General features: G+C 32.6%; 1 protein-coding gene across 2 annotated transcripts in view; it reads left to right on the top strand.

Moving 5' to 3' along the window:
* Positions 1 to 21,398, top strand: part of CLGN (calmegin) — a 70,231-nt gene that overhangs the window by 29,190 nt on the left and 19,643 nt on the right. For both annotated transcript variants that reach the window (XM_051964885.1, XM_051964886.1), the window contains exons 4-10: positions 843 to 901; positions 3,623 to 3,764; positions 6,721 to 6,802; positions 8,354 to 8,546; positions 17,186 to 17,375; positions 19,667 to 19,780; positions 19,916 to 20,066. In XM_051964885.1, the coding sequence (XP_051820845.1) occupies positions 843 to 901; positions 3,623 to 3,764; positions 6,721 to 6,802; positions 8,354 to 8,546; positions 17,186 to 17,375; positions 19,667 to 19,780; positions 19,916 to 20,066 (931 nt within the window). The remainder of the gene's footprint in view (positions 1 to 842; positions 902 to 3,622; positions 3,765 to 6,720; positions 6,803 to 8,353; positions 8,547 to 17,185; positions 17,376 to 19,666; positions 19,781 to 19,915; positions 20,067 to 21,398) is intronic.

Here is a 21,398-nt window from a genome sequence, read left to right as displayed (position 1 = left end):
TCTTAGGTAAATGGTAAAAAGGTGTTTACAAAGGAGAATGGATATAGCGATCACTTGAAAAAAATGTTTAGCTTTCCTATTCATTAAGGAAGTACATATTTTAAGTAACTTTGAAGTGCTACTTTATGTCTCCTTTACATCAAATGGGCAAAAGTAAATAAAAAGGACAAAATTTATTTACTTATGGTGTTTTGGATAAATCAGAATAATCCTTTATTGTAGATGAAATTGACAATTGGCAATATCTTTTTAAAACTATAAACATTAGTAATAACAAAAAAATTCCTGTTATTAGTGATGTACCCTAAAGAGAAAAAAGATGTATTTTCAAATATGTTGAGAAGGTAAATCAAGGCACAAAGTTCCAAGCATATTCAATTTATTAGTAAGGCTTGCAGTTATCAATAAAAGGGGATCTCTTAGCTCCTTAACAAGCAAAGCTCCTTCTTGAATGAAAGCAGCTAAATAATTTTTTTAATGAACAAAAGGAGCATGTCATAGATGGGAAAAACAATACAATTGGTTTCAAAGTCTGAAGAATAATATAGAGAAAAATGTCCAGAGGCAGGAGATTCAGAGAAAATATGTAACTTAGTCATGGACAAATGTCTGAGAAATATGTTAAGTGCAAATAGTTGTATACATGTTTATTAGATTTTATTTCAAGTTAAATTTATAATTACTTTCAGAAATAATAGTTTATATAGTATTTTAGTGGAAAGTGAACCTTAAGAACTCTTTATAAAATAAAACTATGGAATTGACTCATTTGTCTTTTCTAAACAATCTGAAAAATTGATGAACATGTGTGCTGTTTATTAAAGAAAACTAATTGTTTACAGGTGGGTGTTATCCAAAGCAAGGAAAGAAGACACTGATGAGAACATTGCTAAATATGATGGTAAACTCCTTAAATATATACATGTTTAAACCACATTATGTAATTGTGTTTATATATTTGATCTAATTACATTTTTTTAGTGGAATTTGCCACTAGTCTTCAAAAAAAAACTTAAAAAAGAAATAAATTAATTACAAATTTTGGGGCAATATAAACTTAGCAGCAAAGGGTTTACTGTGGCAGTAAAGTGAAGCCTGCCCTTGGAATAAAAGGACCAGAAATCAAACCCTGTCTCAGTCACTTTCCAGCTATGTGATATAGAGCAAGTTCCTTACATTTATTTTAACCCTTTACAAAATAGAAAAAAAAATTCAAGGTTCCTCTCACATTTATTCAAAATTATCATTAAGTGTAATGGGCTGAGGCTTGGATTGATGCATTGAGGTCCCAAGCACATGAGGCTAAATAGTAATTGGACCATACTCTATTAATATATAAGCTTGGAGAAAGAAAGGCCCTGCCCACTCTTTGTGCAAGTCCTCATGTGTTGTATAGGAAATGATGATTTTGGTGGGTGGAGGCAAGGGAGTGGAAAAGGAAGGGGAAGGAGAGACTGCTCGCATTGCCATTGCAACGGCCTTTCACCTCAGATCCCCCTCTGTTAGCTGGCTTCCTGTCGCAGCTGCTCATATTGCTATCGCAATCTTTTTTCACCTCTTCACTTCAATAAAGATTGAAGATTTTTCCCTTAACCTGAATTTCTGACTCCAGCTGATTTTAAATACGTGGTCATTACAATTAAGTATATTAAATCAAAAGTATATTAAATTATAATTGGAAATACAGTACTAGTTTTGTTGTGATATCATTGCAGTTTTGTTTTGAAACATTATATCATTAAATATATCATAATATTTTAAATTTAGCCACAAGCTCTTCTTTATGGGTAACAGTGAAAGATCTTTGATCATAACTAAATTAATGACCTGTACAATTCTGTATATTAGTCTGGGAATAAGAATTCCTGATTAGTTAAGTATTTTGGTCAACAGAAAGTTAATTTATTAACTATAAGGGGTTGGGGAATCCTTCAGTCCAGCGACCAGAATTATCCCCTTGATTTGATTTTGTTCTGCCTAGTCACAGTTTTCTAGTTGTATCTGTCTGATCCTCATTTCTGAGTTGATAAATCCCATTTATTACTTGTAGTTGTGTAAACCCAACACGGTTTTAAAAAACAATAGCCACAATATCCTAAGAGTCCACAAGATGGGGTTATTACCCAGTGAAAGAAGAGGGAGTTTGTTTTGCAGTTACTCAGTTTTTTTTAAAAATGTGACCAAATTCATAGGCCAGCATGAGTAAAAGATGAAAGATCAAGCCAAAAAAAATCAGTTTATTGGAATCCTTGACTATTTTCAGATTTTGTACTGCAGTCCTAAAGAAGGAAAATCTAAAAGAATGATCAAGATTATTCATGATGCTTTTTTAACAAAGACATTCGAGAAAATAACCCTGTGCATGTCTACTTTCTCATCTCTATAAAAATACTGTCATATATCAGTTATCTATAGTGAAAACATTAAAAGACAGTTTTTCACAGGTGCTTTTCTGTAGTACACCATATCTTTGTCATCATAATTGACTAAGAGATAAAGAAAATATGAGGCATCTGGGTTTATTTATTTATTTTTTTTAAAGAAGGCATTTAATTTGGTAAAGAAAAATAAAGGCTTAAAAGCTCTTTGAACTTTGTTTATGAGAGAAGAGAATAACCACAATACTGATAATACATTTTTCAGCATTCAGACTATTGGAATTTTTGGATAAATAATGAAGCAAGGTTCAAAAAAAAATATACCTCTTTCTCAGAACCAAAATAGCACTTAAAAATGCTAAAAGGAATAAAAAGAAGAGGGAAGACTTGAAAGGTCAATTCTAAACCAGAGGATTAGATGAAACACTTTTTACTTTTTTTTTTTTTTTAATAATAGATTTTTATTTTCAAAATAGAGACAAAGATAGTTTTCAACATTCACCCTTGCTTGCAAAACCTTGTGTTCTAAATTTTTTCTCCTTTCTTTCCCCCCATCCCCTCCCCTAGACAGCAAATAATCTAGCATAGGTTAACCATGTGTAGTTTTTCTTTACACATTTCCACAATTATGCTGAACAAGAAAAATCAGAACAAAAAGGAGGAAAATGAGGGGGGGAAAAAGCAAACATCAACAAAAAGAGTGAAAATATTATGTTGTGATCCATATTCAGTCCCCATATTCTCCTTTTTGAATGCAGGTGGCTCTCTCCATCATAAGTCCATTGGAACTTGCCTGAATCCCCTCATTGTTGCAAAGAATTAAACAAAACATTTAAGAAAAGAATCTGAGGATACCTTGTAAGAGACTAGAATAAATAAATAATTAGGTTCAGCAAAGGGAAGAAGCCAGCTAGAAAATCCGCAAAACTACTTGATGACCATGGTGCAAAGGATGACTTGAAAATTAAACACAATTTAGTCCCCACATCTTAGCACTTCATATTTTATAGTTTTCCATAGATATCATCAGTTAAAAGCATGAGGATCATTGTATAGTAATTATTCAGAAGTGCCACTTAAAAGAAGCTTTTGGTTTATTAAACCAGTTTTAACATAGTCATGATGTCAAAACAAAAGATACCTGGACATTTTGTAACATAGATGTTATAACATTAGTATATGCTGTTTGTTTTTCTTTCAAAAAAATTTTTTTTTCATTGTCCTTTTTTTTTCCTTTCTTTTAGGAAGATGGGAAATAGAAGATTTGAAAGAAAATAGAGTTCCTGGTGACAGAGGACTAGTTTTGAAATCACAAGCAAAGCATCATGCAATATCAGCTCTTTTATCAAAACCATTTATTTTTGCAGATAAACCTTTGATAGTTCAGTAAGTTTTGTGACTCCTTTCTTAGAACTTAGAATTTCATGAATTTGAAATACTAGATATGACTACTTGTCCTTGGCAAACTTAGCTCCCTTACAGAAATTCACTGTCCTGTGAGTATAAAACCAATTAGTCATGAAAGAGCAGACACATTAATTTGTTACACATTTAAATATGTTTAACTTTTTTTTTTTTGGCAAGGCAGTTGAGGTGACTCACTCAGGGTTACACAGTAAGTATTAAAGTGTCTGAGACTAGGTTTGAACTGAGGTCCTAAGGATTACAGGGCCAATGTTCTATCTACTTTTCCCCATACCTGCCCTCTTGTTTAACTCTTTATAACAAAACAATGCAACCTAAATTTGTTATTCGAAAATTGCTATATAAAATTTGCTCTTTAAAAATAATGCAAGTTATATTGTGATTTAAGTGTTTTCCTCACAATAGTCCTGTGAGGCAATTATTATAAATGGTATTCTTCCCATTTTATGGATGAAGAAACTGAAGCTTAATAGTTAAATGAAAAGTTCATACAACAAATTAGTGTCAGAGCACTTCTTGAACATGCAGACTCTAGATTTCAGAATTCTCTGATATTCAAGGCTAATGTTTTATTTTGGGCTAAAATGCTACCTTATATTCTTGTGCTTAATTAAGGCAGCATTCAAATTGAGTGATGACTTACTATTAACAGTTGACATTAACTAATTATTGTTAACTATATTGTTAATTGTAGTAAGTCAACCATTAGTAAAGATTCAGACTCTATAAAATAATAATTACCAAAAAGAGAAAATTACTTTAAATATTGATAGTTTTGTTATCTAAAATTTAACATATTTATAGGAATTAACTTTACAGAAAAAAAATGTAGCAAACATAAAACTTTGAATTGCTTACAATACTACAGATTTTCTTAAGTCCATACCATAGCTAGATTTAAACTGTATGTTCAACTATGAGTTGAAAACAGCATATCATTAAGATTTTATTATAATGAAAATTCAGTCTCTTTTCTCTCATCCTCAGAGTCTCAGGATTACTCCTGCCATCATATTTAGAATTTGGTAGGCTTCCAGGTTTTTGATTCCGAAATTTAAATAACAGAATTAAAAGAAAAGCAACAAAAGTTTATCAATATTTGTAGTTTTTTTCCAGTTCATCAATGAAGGGCTATGAGATAATGAAATTAGCATTCATTATTATTTTAATGCAAATTAATTCCTGATGAGCAAGCAAATACCTGCTTACCAGACTAGATGTAAAGGTTAGAATGCCATGTCTCCCAGAAGAGTTGATGTAAGGGAGATGTTGAATATTTGTTTTGTCCTTTTACTGAGGGATTGAATAAGTTGAATGGGCATAATTGGTAGGAAGATATCTTAATGTTTTTAGTGGAGGTAGCAAGAAGTTGTAAGAAAGCCATTGATTTGTTTATCAACTTTAAAGAAATTATGATTGCACAAATGTCTTCAACTCAGCCTAGTCATTTCATTTATTTTTGTGAATTAGTTGCAGTGAAGTGATTTCCCCAGGGTCACATAGCTAGTAAGTATCCAGTGTTTGAGGCTGAATTTGAACTTGGGTCATCCTGACTCAGAGCTGAGGCTATATCTGCTGTGCCATCTCGTTGCTCTCAAGTCTACTCATTTTAAAGTCTGTTTTTTAAGCCCCATCTTATATTAATATTCTACTAGGCACTAGCATATAAAAACATGAAACAAAATTGCTCCAGTCAAATGCAGGAGAAATGTAAGCTGTAAACATGTGCAACATATCAGTGATTATTTGAGGGGGAGAGAGCACAAAGAATTAGTGGGCTCTAGCCCTTTTAGAGGAGGGGACCACATAAGTTGAAGCCTTGTAGGACACAGGGCATCCCAAGAGATGAAGGTGAGCAGGGATAAAACAGGCCTTGTGAAAACATGGTAAAAGAAGGCAGAAGACTCACTTTTAGGAAGCTCCCGGAGGCCAATTTTGCTGGGAGAGATCCAGAGTAATAATATATAGTAAGTTTGAAAAGGAGAGCAGAAGCCAGATTGTGAAGGGCTTTAATGCTGAGTTGGGAATGTGGGAGGATTGCGGCCTGAAGATTCCTGATAGGGACATAACACAGAGGCATATTAGTCATGTTACTAGGACCTTTATATAGATGCTGCTTTCCTACTATGGCTTGTTGTTGCATAGTCATATATAATCCCATTTGGGATTCTTGGCAAAGATAATGGAGTATGATTGCCATTTCCTTCTCTAGCTTATTCTACAGATGAGGAAACTGAGGCAGACAGAGTGAAGTGAGTTAGGTAAGGAGGTGTTTGCTCATTTGATCAGGGTGGGATGTAACAATCAGAGGTAGAAGATTTGTGAGAAGAATCTCATTCTCAACTGATGCTTTGCCTTAAGTCTGGATATGTAAAGATTGTGAAACACATTCAAAAAGCTTCCTAAATGTTATCAAGTCTTTTCATAGTATTTAACTGATTAGATTTCAATCAGCTGAAAGAGGCAGTGTGGAAGATTTGATTTCTAGAGATTCTGTTAAACATATTGTTACCAAAATAAAAGCAAGCTATAATTAAGTAAACAAGCCTGTAGTCCCGCTATTTTGAAGTATGAATTTTAGTTTCATTGGCATTTTGTGGACATAAAACATTATCTGAATTAAAATTTTTTATTTTTCTGATGTTCTTGAAGATTCTCCTGTTTTTTGGTTTTTTTTTTTTTTAATGGGAAAAAACTATAGTTATTGTATTTCAGGGATTCAAATTACATTTTAACAGGAAATGTTTGTTCAAGGTCACTCATTTGCTGTAGTAATTTTAGGAATTATATTTTATAGGTCACTTATTGACGTGCAGGGTGAATGTTTTTACTTGATGTTAGATTGATAAATAGGAATAAAGTAGCCATTTTAATGATTTTCATTTATCTACAATATAGCTCTTTTCCACTTATGCAGATATGAAGTAAATTTTCAAAATGGTATGGATTGTGGCGGTGCATACATTAAGCTTCTAACAGACAATGATTATTTGAATCTGGTATGATCTTTTAAATAATTAATTTTCTTGAATTAACATGTTTAAAGAATATATTTTGTAAATTATGAACAATGTTTAAAATTAATTGAAATTAACTTCTGAAACTTATTTTTTAAAAAATCTAATAAAACTTATTTCTAAAACTCAACATAAATAAAAGATTTTATCCTTTTATTATTTGTTACTTGCTGGTATCAATTTTCTTAACATTTTGCTGTAATTTTCAATTATAAAATATGCTTTAAAATGCTATTGGAGTAAATTTATATATGATTTCAAAATAAGATTAATAAGCACAAGTTCAGAAAAGTAAAAACAAATGAAAATTAATTAAGCCCTTATTTTCATTGTTAACATTGCTAAGAAAAAAGTTAGAGAATGAAACCTCAAGATTTAGGAAATTGTAACTATGAAAAAAAACTTTGATTAAATAATCTTATTCAGTCCATCTAGGAGAAGGGATAAGTCAACATACAGTTTGAAAGAACTTTCTGTAATAGAGCTTCTTAACCTGGAGTGTTAGCTTGTTTTAAAACTATATAACTATTTCAGTAATTTATGCATTTAAAAATTATTCTAAGAAGAGAGTCCATAGATTAATTTTTCTGTGGAATGTACAGGGCAACTCCAAAACACAAGAGGTAAAGAATCTTAGTTCTGTTGATTGTTGTTTAGTGTATCAAATAAGAGTCCTGGAAGAATAATTTGTAGGAGCATTTACAATTGGTTAAGATCATTTGAAGATATAATCCCAGTTGTAGGGGAAATAATTGGGAATAAGAAGCTGGTCTCCTTAGCCCTTCTATGCCTGTTGGATTACACTTTTGCTGCCTTTTTTCCTTTTGTGCATTAAAAGAAAATGAAATGTATTCTTTAGCTAGAAAATTATTCTCTCAAAAAACTTTTAATTTACTATATCAAATATTAATGTAATTTTTATATTGTAGTATTTTAAGCCTTATTATGAGATGCAAAGATCCAAGTTTAAGTCCCCTTACATATATTGGACAAGTCATTTTACCTTTGTGTCCCAAGCAATTCTCTAAAATAAATTAGGGATCAGGTGCCCATTACATTGGTAGAGGAATTTACTTACAGAGGATTCCTCCTACACCCGTGAAAGCACAGGTTCAATTGACATAACAAACAAAAACCCTAAACTAGATTATATGGTAAAAAGGAGCATATAAAAACATTGATAAATAAAGTAACTTCTGTTTCTTTCTTAATACAGATTACAGAGGTAGCATAAGCATTTGTGAAATATCATTGTTCTGACTTGTAGTTCAATGTTCTTTCTGTTACTGGCTTCTACATTCTCCTGCATTAAAATGTTTTCAATTTAATCTTTTATTGTTCATAAAATTATTCTTTTCAAGTAATTTTGATATATTGAGAATTATTTTCTTATATAAAATATATCTTTTAGGATATATTCAAAGGATGAACTTTGCATAGATTAAGTAGAGAATAGAAACTCATTAAATATTTTTAATCCCATATCTAATATTAAGACATCTCTCCCCTTTCCCTTTCTCCCCCCTTTTGCAGGAAAATTTCTTTGATAAAACACCTTACACCATTATGTTTGGACCAGATAAATGTGGAGAAGAGCATAAACTTCATTTTATCTTTAGATATAAACATCCTAAAACTGAAGTTTTTGAAGAGAAGCATGCTAAAGTTCCAAATGTAGACTTGAAAAAGTTTTTTTCTGATAAGAAGACACATCTCTATACACTTGGTATATCCTTTTAATTTCATTTAAAGTAATTATTTAATAGACCAAGTTAGAAATGGAACCATTTTGCCAAATATTTTAAACAGACTTTTCTGTCAAAGCCGTGTTTTTGTAAATACTCTTGCTTTGTTCTGAAGTGGTTTACAGTTACTGAGGGTTACAAAAAAAAGCTTATTTTTAAAACATTTTTATTCAGAATTTTTTGACAAAGCAATATTATTTATTTTAAGAATATAGGACTTATTTAGTGAATTCCTGTCGCTTCTTAAGCGGGAGAGTACTAATATAACTACTGGCTTAATATTGTTTTTTATATCATTCCTTCTTGTTTTGGTTTTAATAATTTTAAGTTAAATTTAGAGCCTAAAGCTATTTTCCAGGATGTAAATTGCAGTGGGAAGGAAAGTGTTTTCCAAGAGATAATTGTTGTGCTTTTCTTCAAGAGGACAGAATGTAGTATTATTGAATACTTCTCTTGCAAATGAAAAGATGCCATGAATCTGTGTTGAGATATGTATGTGTAGATGTGTAAACATGGCATACATTCCCTCAAAGATCTCACAGAAAACGTCTAGGTAACTCGGGTTAGTTTTATGCTGTTTGAGCAAGAGGATACAAATAGCTTTAACCTACTAAAGCTTAAAACTTCACCAAGTCTTTTGGAATACTATTTTTATTATGAAGACTGACAATTAAACCATTTAGTATTGAGTTTAACCACTAGAGGGCATTGCAGGCTAGATGTCTGACCCTTTGTTGATGGCTTCCTGTCTGTGTATGGAAACTCGTATCTCTGTCTATAGATTTAATTAGACTTGTTCTCATAGTACCTTCTCTCCACTAGAAAGCAAAACAATTTTTCTTTCCTTACTTTTAGAATAAATGCAATTAATCACCTCATCATGGGTGACTATATATATATGTATGTATGTATGTATATTACTATCAGTTCTTTATTCATAACCACAAATGGAAAAAAAAAATTAAAATAACCACATGGGCTGCATACCCATCTCTGGTTCCTTGCAGTTTAACCCTTTTAGTAGAAGATGTGCTTTCAAACTTTAAGAAACAAAACTGCTTCATTCGCGGGAGCTGATAGCTCTGCTTTGTCATGACCAGTTTGGAGAATTAGTGTTTAGTCACTTGGAGAGAAGTTGGGACATAGCATACTCTGATTGGTGGTCTCTGTCTTTTTCAAGGGCAGCCATTGACAAATCATTGATTCATATATAAATTCTGCCTCCAGTTAATGTTTTTTCTCCCAGCTTTGCTCAGGTACCACCTTCATTTTTTGTCTAGGGACTCAATCTTACAGGAAATTATATGCTAAACCCTCAAATTCATCTTTCTTCACTGCCAATGGCCATTTTATCATCTTCTCCCTTTCTGTCCTTAACCAAATTCACCTGCCAATGAAATCAAGATCATTTTTGCACTAAACCAATTCTGATACCTGCCCCCCTCCTCTCCCTGTCTTTTTCTTCTTCTTTCCTTATCATTTTAGTAGACAGAACTTTGTGGGAATCCTTACCTTTCCAAGGTCTGTATGGATAGACTTGAAATATGGCTCTAATCAAGTGGGAGAAAAGGGTGGAAGTGTAATAGATCCTTCTCTATATTTAGTAATAGAAATGTGCCTTTTTTTATTTTTTAAAGATAATGATCTTTGCAGTGTTTTAAAATAGGTGTTTTTACTTTTGTTTTTTCTTTCTTTGCATTTGAAATCCTGAGTTTCATTCTTTCAGATAGAGAAAGCAATCCTGAAAATAGTCTTGATGAATGAAACTGATCTGATAGTTGTTAGGTATATAATTGCAACACTATTCTCAGAGAAGAAGAGATGATGATGACTTACATTTTTCCCATTTTTGTTGATCCTTTAGAATGTGGATTCTCAGTTTTAATCTGTTGAGTACTATTCTGTGTACTACTGTGTTATTTAGATTGTTTTTTTAGGGCAGGGGTAGGGTATCCAAGAAGTTACTGATAACCCAACAGAATTTGGTTATTCTTGATAGAGGAAAGAATTGCCATATATAAAAACATACTAAAAACAAAATGAATGAGTTTATTATTCTCAGAATTATTAAGAAATATAAAAACTTATTATCTACTTAGAGAAAATAATAAAAACCAACAGATTACAAAATAGAAAATAGTTTTAATTAATGTATAAGAGAAAATTGAAGTTGAAAGGAAACTTCAGAGACCTTCCCTTCTTCTAACATCCTATTATCCTGTGGTGTTCTTTTTCTTCTTTTAAAATATATAATATGATGGTTCTCTCTGGGAGAAAGCAGGTTTCTCGGGAAGGTTTTCTGGAGGCAGCCTTAGTATCAGTTCAGATCAATAATTATCCCAAAGGCAGCCAGCTGGTAAAAATGCAAATGTTTACTTCTCCTTCCAAGTCTTATCTCTTTCCTTGGGCCTGGATAGCTAGATTCTTAGAGGCCTATTTTTCTGCTTGGTTCTGAGAGCTCCTGCAGCTTTGTCTCTACTTCCTTCAGCCTCCAACCAGTACAAAGATGAATCTGTCTCTCTTGCTTTCCGCAGTAATTCTCTCTTGGCTCTAGCTCAACTCTGACTCGTGGCTTCTTCTGACTTGACGCTCCCCTCTCCATGTAATTCAGCTGAATTCTGTCCGAGAGCCTCTATTTGTTTCTTATATATGAGAGAGAGGAATTGTGGGATATCTCCCAGCTTGCTCTCAAGAGCTTCAAGGGAGGTGTGAATTCGGATATCATACTATCATACTATCATTCTATCATTCTCATACTAAACTCTGAAATTTCCCAAATGTGTGAATTCCAATGAGTACTTAATTACTTCTTGCTTATATGAGCTCTCTCAAGGTGTGAACACAAGCATTGTATCAATTAGTTCTACTTAGTACCTTGTTTCAGGTTCTGGCCCCAAACATTTTGTAAGATCAGATCAATCATAAAGATTCCAACATTAGCCTATAAACATCTAAGTAATCTGAAGCAAATACATATCTGGCCCATTTTTCCAGACTATGTCTTTCAGAACCTCTGTCATTCATTATGTATTATAAGTGCTTACTATCTGCCCGATTCTGTGTTAAACATTGGAAATACTAAGACAAGAATGAAACCATCATTGATATTAGTGTTGTTACATTACATTTTATATTTACATGTATGTATGGTATACACATATACATACATGTCAGTTCCTTCTCCAGTGGATGAAGGCTGAGCAACTTGCCCAGGGCCATGTAGCTAGCTGACAAGTGTCTTGTCTTGAAGATATTTCCACCTTTGAAACCTACCCACTACCCACCTTCAGGCAGACTTGGTCAATGCATCTCCTGAAGCCTGTTCCCATTGCTTGGGATTCTTTATCATGTGACTGTGTCTTGGTTGTGCGTAAGGGGATTTTAGAAAAGGCGGGCTAATTGATATAATTTCAATTCTGACTGTGGCATTGACAGCCAATCAGGGGAAAAGATAACTTGATTGCTCAGTTGTTAAAAAAGAGCTTGTCATTCCTTGTTTGAGGCCTTTGATTATTGGGAGGCCATGAGTTCATTCTTTGGCTATCATTTGGCTAAATAAATTGATCATGCTTGGAATTTTGTCTCAGTTTAATTTTTAAACAACATAAGTTTAGGAGGAAATAGAATTTCTGTCTTGAACCTATGGAGTTAGAGATACTTCTGGAATAATATCAACTTCAAATTAGTCATTGGTAGAGCTTAGAAAGACCAGGGCTAGATATATTTTTCTGCAAGTTAGCTACATAGTGATGATAATTGAACCCATGAAAACTGCTGAGATCATCATGTGAAAGTATAGAAAAGAAAAGAGGCCCTGGGACAGCCACAGTTAGTGGGCATGTTGACATATGTTGAAGAGAGGTTACAGAGGAGAACCAAAAGAGAGAGATGTTATGAAAATCTAGAGACATTTAGCCAGGCAAAAAATGTCAGATGTCATAGGAAGTAAACTCAAGACAAATGGAGATTCTCAAGACAGAGAAGAGACTGTTAGATATGATATGTTGGTAACCAACATCCAAATTTCAAAATGGCTAGAGAGGAACTAAAGATAATTAGTATTAATGATGACATTTGTATGGAATTTATACTTTAAAGTTTTCAAAGATTTTATACATACTGTGTTTCATTTGATCCTGACAGCCACCCTCTGAGACATGCTGTTAACTCCATTTTAGAGAAATAGGCTCAAAGTGATTAAATGACTTGTCTGTGATTACATAGCTGGTGTCATAGGTGGGATTTGAATGGACTTAATTCTTCTTAATTTAATCTATTCTGCTGCTGTACTGCACAGCTCTTATGAAAGATTCACATGGAAACAAACCTCTTTTTTTAATACCAATATTCTAGTGTTATCAGTGAGTCAAGAAGCATTTGTTAAGGATTCTATTATGTACAATTTACCATGTTAAACCTTGGACCTAGGAAGAATGGTAAAAAATAATGCCCACCCTTGAGGACCTCACTGTCCGGTAGGAGAAACATGGGCATACAAACAGGCCCCCTGCAGCATATATTGGAAGCAGTCATCAGACAGCCTCTAGTGTGAGAGCCTGGAGAAAGACTGGGACATGCAGCCTGGGGGGCAGGGGGAGGAGGGAAGGAAAGGAAAGGGAAAGGGGAAGATAGAGAAGGAGGGGAAGGGGAGGAGCCTTTAGGAAGGAACAGAGCAGCGTTCAAAGCTCATCAAAGGAAGGAGCAAGATGTCTTTTCCTTATCTCTGTGAGTCCGAGGTCAGTCACACAGGTTCACTTTGCTGCTGTTTTAATCAATCCATTCTTAAAGGACTGGGTAGGGCAGGTGATAGAAAAACTATTTTGAAATAAAAAATTAGATCTTCAGCTTTCTTTAGCATAAGTTTCTTTAAAAATGCCCCTTGTCAGCAGATGTAGCCTGATCCTTCAAAGTAGAACTAACTTCTGAGCCTTGTGTTAGCCAAGTGAACCACAGGGTCAGGAGAGAGATGCATGGCAGCCTGCCCACCAGTGCAGTAGTCTGCCCCATAGTCACTGGGACATAGGTTGTCTCATTCTTTTATCGGTCAGACATCTCTCTGAGATGTGTTAGCACATTTCTAATGCATGATGGGACTACCTACCCATGACTATAAGGCATTTTTCTGTGGCTCTTCAGGTGCCTCACAACTTTAATGCTTTGGAAATTTTCACTATTTAAATCTTGATATAGAAGCAGCTAGGTGGCCCAGTGGATAGAGTGCCAAGGATGCCTGGAGGCAGGAAGACCCAAGTTCAAGTCCAACCTCAGATCCCAGCTTTATGACCTTATTGGCATTTTTCAGACTGAGGTAAACTGAGGTTAAGAACACTCACTGCTGAGAAGTATAAGAATCAAATGAGAGATTTGTAGAGTACTTAGCATCGTGCCTGGAATATAATAGGGACATAAAAATGTTGACTATTGTATCATTGCTGTTATTACTGTTAACTAAAATTATTTTAATTTAAATTTGTTGTAAACTACAAACTCAAAATGTTAGAGTTTAGAGAGATTTTGGAACTGATCTGGTGAAAGACATTTGCTTTTGTAGCTGATATAACTCCTTAAATTTGCCTTTCGTCCGTGTAACCTTCACATTTATAAAACTAGCAGGACTTTCTAGACTTCTGAGAATGGTTACCAAAGAAGTATCTTTATTTTATTTTTTTTTAAATAAACTAACCTGAGGAATAAAAATATCATTATAAGAAGGAGGAATCTGAGGTATCTCAGGAATCTACCTTCCAACTACTCTACATAATGATAGATATTTTTGTTAAATTTACTTTTGGGAAATGCTATGATTTTTCATGCTGTTAGAGCTCTGCTATAGATGACAGAATTGTGAAAGTTGGTTTTCCAAATAGCTTTGAGAAACTGTAATATAAGGAAATTGTATGTAATAATTAGTACTTGTTCATTTGAAAAGGAAAGACATTAATGGATATTATAAATGGCTTCATGTCAGTGGCACTTTTTATCTTTCACTTGTGGACAACAAAGTTCTTAAATTTGGCTCACTGACACTATTTAGAAATAACCCAGAACTAGGCAAATACTTAATATTTTCTTTAAACTATTCCAAGGATTTTTTTTAAAAAGCATTTTATGTATGTTATGTGAGAATAATACATCTTTGGTGTAGGATATGTACTTTAGCATATCATATAATAATAACTTTTTTCCTGACCATATTCTATTGCATTGTCTTTTTTTGTAGTAGAAACTTATGCTGGCTAGAGTTAGATAGTAGTCTTTGGTTATGGGTTTGTTCAAGTTTTCTTAAGCTAAGGTTAGTGACAGAGAATGTGTGTGTGTGTGTGTGTGTGTGTGTGTAATATATTCATATATGTGTATATGAAGACCGCGCTAGCACCCTGGATACTTTAGAATCAGCCAGAGTCAGGATCAGCAAAAGTCCTTGCTCTTTATTCTTGGTGGAGGTGAACTGAGTGGTGATACGAAGTGAGAGCAAAACACAACAAGAAACTGGCCAGGAGGATTTCACTCCACCCACCAAATCCTCCACTCAATCTCCAATACAACAGATAAAGCCTGCAGAGTAGTGGGCAGGGCCATTCTTTCTCCAAGCATATACTGATAAGAGTATTGTCCAACTGGTAATTAGCCTTAAGGGCTTGGATCTCAGTGCATTGGTTCAGTTTCAGCCCATTACATCTGTGCGCATATATTGCATATTTTGCATATTTTGGTAACTATATTCCAAGAGAATTGGCTTATGTTGAATCTTTTTTTATATATTTACAAAACATTCTGAGAAGGGGTCATACTAAACTGCCAAAAGAGTTTAATAACAACACACATGCGTGCGCTTGAATGAATATAAATATAACTAGCCAATAAGAACTCTCTTGCCTCTCTTATTAAATATCATATTCTATAACCAGAAATTGAGTATATTGCAATCGAGAAATAGTAATGCCTAGTACTTTGATACCTGGAGGAAAGTTTAATTTTACATTCTAACCCATACACTGATTTGCTGAGTAGACCTAGGCAACGTTTAATCCTTTAAAAATTAATTTTTATTAGCAATTTATTTTATATCACTTAAGTTTTCTATTGTGTCTATCTTCCCAGCTTTCCCAGAGAACTATCTCTTATAATAAAAGTAAGGAAAAAAATTGTCAAAATTAACATATTTAAGAAGACTTACATATAGTATTTCACACTCATGGTCCCCCACTTCTGCAAAAAAGCAGAAGCAAAGAGAGAAAAGTATCTAATTATATCTCTTCTTTGGATTTTATAGTATTTTGATGCTGTTATTCTCATTTACACTAGTCACTGAATATTTTGGGGGGGCTACTTAGTTCATTTTGCATCAGTTCATATCAGTCTTTATATACTTTTTATTTTTATCTTTATCATTTTTATGACAGCGATATTCCATTATATTTATGTACTATAATTTGTTTAGACATTCCTCAACTGATGATCATCTGTTTTCTTTCTAGTACTTCTTTCTATAACAAAAAGTTCTTTTTCACTATTGACGTTCTTCTATATAGAATTCCTGAGTCAAAGGGTATGGACATTTTAGTTATTTTCTTTGCATTACTTTACAGAATAGTTGGATCACAATGCATTGATGTCTGTCTGTGGTGTTGACTTTTATCATTTTTGCCTATTTTCTGAGTATTAAATAAAACTTTGAGGTTATTTTGATTTACATTTCTATTGTAATTTGGAGAAGTCTTTCATCTGGCTGTAATTTACAGTTCTTTCTTTGCATGTTGATTTTCAATGTCAACTTATGTTTAATTTGGATAATTTGGTATTACTATGAAAAAAACAACTTGGGCAAGTCAACTAAAACTGCCTTCAAAGTGTCAGAGGTCAGATTTAAACTTGAGTCTGTCAGACTTTAAGGACTAATGCTCTATATACTGTATCACTTAGCTTCTCTACAACAAATGATTATGAAGTATTTGATGTGTTATATTTTTTAAAAACATTTTAAAATGATAACCTAAATGACAGGTTTTTAAGTAAGTTTGTTTAGGCAAATTATGTCGTAGTTCAATGATTAGAATAGTAATTCTCAGACTAGAGTGTTGAATGTCTAGAGTCTAGACATTATTATTACCAAATAATTATTACCAAGTAATAGTTATTACCAAATAAACTACTTCCCATTGAAATTAATTTTTATTACTTATATGTGAATGGTGACCCCAGGATTACCTTTCATTTTGATTTCCTTTCCTTGTGATTAGGGAGTACAAAAAAATTTACTGAGAAAGCTAACTGGGAATGAACAAATTTGGTTAACAACTCTGGTCTAGAACATATTGTAGACTTCATTTTGCCTATATCCACACTGCTATTGCTTTTCTCCAAGCGACTATCACAAATTTTAATTCCAAACTATTTTGATTCCTTTTCTTCAAAGTACCAGTGACTCAGCTACTTCTAGCTGGGAGAGAAAGCCAGATATTTAGTGAGTTGTGTGTATTTGTTATTTCAATTACATTTTTACCTAATCTTTATTATATTTTAACTTTTCTCCTTTGGCTTGCAATCAGTTCTTTTAAAAAAGGATTGTCATTATAATATTGCCAAATGAACTAATATATGTGTTTAAATTGGACTTTAGTGATGAACCCAGATAATACATTTGAAGTGTATATTGACCAAGTGATTGTAAACCAGGGAAGCCTTTTAGAAGATGTGGACCCTCCAATCAACCCTCCTAAAGAAATAGAAGATCCTAATGACAAAAAGCCTGATGATTGGGATGATAGAATAGAAATTCCTGATAATACTTCTGTTAAACCAGAAGATTGGTAAGTAAGTTTTTGGTTTTTTTAAATGCAATCATAACTGCATTTGTAACTTGCACACATTAGGTATTTAATAACTGAATCAGTGAGTCAATGAATGAGATGTACTTTTTTACTTTTCAACCTTTTTGAATTTTATGTTACTTTTAATATTTTTAATAACATAGATAAAACTTCTTAGGCTCTATATATGTGCAAAGGAATATAAAATGGAAATGGTAGGCACTTGTTTGCTGGGAATTTAGATGTAAAATTAGAAGTTTTTAAGTAAACCATTGTCATGAAAATGTTTCTATACATTTCTCTCTCTTAAAACATAATATGATGAACATCATTTACCCTTATCTTTATCTCTGAGAATCATAATTATGGACTTTAATATAGGAATCCCCATAAGACCTACTGAAATGTTTGGAGCGAAGTGTGGAACAGTTTGTTTCTAAGTAGCCTTTATTTATTAAATTGGCTTTCTGAAAAGACTACCCTCTAGCTGTTTCATCAGTAGGAGGAACCCTTAGGGGAACTATTATTACATGTATAGTTTTGAATTAAGTCCCTAAAGCAAAAATCATGGTGATATACAAGATAGTGATGTCCTTGAACCATGCATTTATCAAGCACTTAGAGGAAGAATTATTTTGACCTTTGTGTCCTACAGGGTACCTTGGTGACACACGATGAATTTCATTTCCCAAAATTGAGGACATTACCCCATTTCTTTAAACAATGAGATACTAAATATTATTCCCCCTTTATCCCTTTTACCATTCTTAATTCAACATAAAAAAACTTCTTAGGCTCTATATAGGGGCAAAGGAATATAAAATGGAAATGGTAGGCACTTGTTTGCTGGGAATTTAGATGTAAAATTAGAATATATGGATATGGAAAAGAAATATTTTCAAAACTTGAGGTTAACACGGGTTTTACATGTTGTTGGGTTTTTAAAACTGTGCTCCTATTAAAATTCAATTTGCCTCTAGTTTTAGAAGTTGGTGATATACATCTTTACAGAATTGGCAATAGACAGTGCTGGGGTTCACTTGATTTACTGTTCAAAAGAATAATATTTTGCTAAAATTGGTGAAGAATTTAGAGAACAACTAGTATTATCTATTTATTTTAACCAGGGAATTGAAAACCAAGACTTACAGTTGCATATAAATGTTTACCTATATTGTATTTAACATATTTAACATAGCTGCCATCTAGGGAGGGAGTGAAGGGAAGGAGGGGAAAAGTTGAAACAGAAGTTTTTACAAGGGTCAATGTTGAAAAATTACCCATGCATATGTTTTGTATATAAAAAGCTATAATAATAATAATAATAATAATAATAATAATAATAAAAAAGACACAGTTGCTAGTTAAAGTATAAAACCTAGATCTCTTGAGACTTAATCAACAATACCATGTTGTCACTGGTTTTAAGCTTGGGGCCTGCATAAAGGAAATACTAATTTGCGAGAGTGTCTTCTATTTCAAATACATGGGGCACAAGTAAAGTGTTTTTCACATAGCAGCAGGAAAAAAGATGGAAAAAACACTGTAAATATACCAATACAAAGATATTGAAAAATAACTTGTATCATACCGGTTTTACTTTCATATATCAACTGTTTTGTGAATATCAAATTTACTTTTCCTAAGGAACAGTATAATGTTTTATCAGAGCAATTCTAATCTGAAATTTTGGTCATCCTAATGATATCTTTTCCAAAATGATCAATCAAGAAACAGTATTTATTGTTGTAGATTGTTGTAAATATTGCAATTAATTGTCTTTTTTCTTAATGAAGTCGTAAAAAGAACTAATTCTCTTATCTTGCTTAACACCACCAAAAACCTGAAAAGCTTCTCTGCAATTAGAAATGTGACAGAGTAGAATGGACTGCTTTGAGAAATGTCATTACGTCTCTTCCTGGACCAGAAGCTGTGATGCTTTAGAAGCAATTCCTTTGCTGCTTAGATTAGATGATATTGACAATCTGTGAGCTATATAATGGCCCTTATGGAATATGGAACATATTGCCATAATTTGTTACTCAAAATAATTTTTAATAAGTCCTCATTGATAAGTCATTAGATTTTCGAAAAGTAGAGATGTTTTTTTAAAGTACTTTGAATATATTTGTAGTAACATTTATTTACTTTTAAAAACCATAGTGTTAATAGTATGTATGATACAGCCCTTAGAGGAATTTTATGAAAATTAAACAGTGGTAGCACATTTTAAGAATACTTAAATTAGTGCTTTCAATTTATAGTAACATTAAATGATTCTTTCTTTGAAGGGATGAAAGTCAGCCTGCCCAAATAGCAGATCCTGATGCTTTTAAACCTGAGGGTTGGCTTGATGATGAACCAGAATATATTGAAGATCCTAATGCTGAAAAACCTTCAGATTGGTAAGAATCCTTGATCTCTGGATGTACATTTAAGGTCTTTTTCTCCTGTCGGTGGTTTCAAATATTTTACTTAGACTAGAGGAGAACCACGTGAAGATTATTTTTTGCTGCTTTATGATGTATTCATATCTACAGGAACGAAGACATGGATGGCAAATGGGAAGCCCCTCGTATTCCTAATCCAGCATGTAAAATTGGATGTGGTCAATGGCAGCATCCCATGATTGACAATCCAAAATATAGAGGAAAATGGGAACCTCCAATGATTGATAACCCCAACTATCAGGTAATGCTCATTGGTTCCAGATTCTTAATAAGCATTTTTATGATCTATCATGATACTTTTTTTTTTTTAATAAGTCACATTGACTTATAAATACATGACACAATAGTTGATTCATACTAAAAGGTTAAACTTTCAGTGTTATTTTACAGTATTAATTTAATTAATTTAGAGACTTGTTCAGAAAAAGAATACTTAAATTGTGATTTCTATGTTTAGATATATAGCTTCATACAAAAATAAATTTTAATTTACAAATTAGCTATAAGTAAAAGTATATAAAGAAGCCAGACAGCATAGTTTATAATTAGAAGAAGACTGGACTGATTCAGAAGAACTGGTACAAGTTCAGTCTCTATCACCCAGGGTGAATGGATCCCTAGAAATGTATTATTACATTATGAGTAATAATAATGACTCAGGAATCTAGATTTGGATTTGAATTGTGACCCAGCTTAACTGTGACTTGTGTAACCATGTACAGTTCACTTCACCACTTCCTTCTCTGTCAGAGGAACTTAGGATTGGATAGTTTCTATGGCTTTTTACAATGATAAATAATATAATATTACTCTACTTTTATGATCTTGGTAGTCATTTAACTACACTGAAGCTCAGATTATTATTTGGCCAAATGGGAATTACATCACCTAACCTAACAATCTACTTTGGAATGTGGTTGAGGGCCAGATGAGATAATGGAAGTAAAATCTCTGTGATCTGTAAAAAACCTTATCAACATGTTATTTTATATTTATAGTGTTATAGAAAGAAATTGAATTATTAAGAACACATGTTTTAGGGGTTTTCAAAGAACAAAATCAATGTTTTAATATGATTTAACATGTGAATAACTTTTTCATCAAATAATTGTATTTTATTCTCTTGCCCATTTTTCCTTCTTAGTTCTTATAGTTGATCACATAAATCCTAAGTTGCTTTTTTCTTTATTTTTTTTAAGTAACATAAGGGAGTAAAAGAATTGTTTTTTGAATATATTTAGTTTTTTGTGTCACAGCTTTTGTTTCTTTTCTTTCAGAATGATACATTGAAAAATTACCCATGCATATGTTTTGTATATAAAAAGCTATAATAATAATAATAAAAAGACACAGTTGCTAGTTAAAGTATAAAACCTAGCTCTCATGAGACTTCTCAACAATACCATATTGTCACTGGTTTTAAGCTTCATTCACTTTTATTTAAAATTTTGATTTTTTAAAATAACTGTCAATTTTTGTATTCTATATTTTGATTTTATATGTTTATATTTTGCTGACAATTTGACAATTACATAAACATTTTCTGAGTGATTCTTTACCCTGTTTGTTTAAC

This window comes from Antechinus flavipes, chromosome 6 (genome assembly GCF_016432865.1).
Source record: "Antechinus flavipes isolate AdamAnt ecotype Samford, QLD, Australia chromosome 6, AdamAnt_v2, whole genome shotgun sequence".
In the NCBI taxonomy this organism is placed as follows: domain Eukaryota; kingdom Metazoa; phylum Chordata; class Mammalia; order Dasyuromorphia; family Dasyuridae; genus Antechinus; species Antechinus flavipes.
Note: the sequence above shows the minus strand (reverse complement) of the source record. Positions and strands in the feature narration are given on the sequence as shown.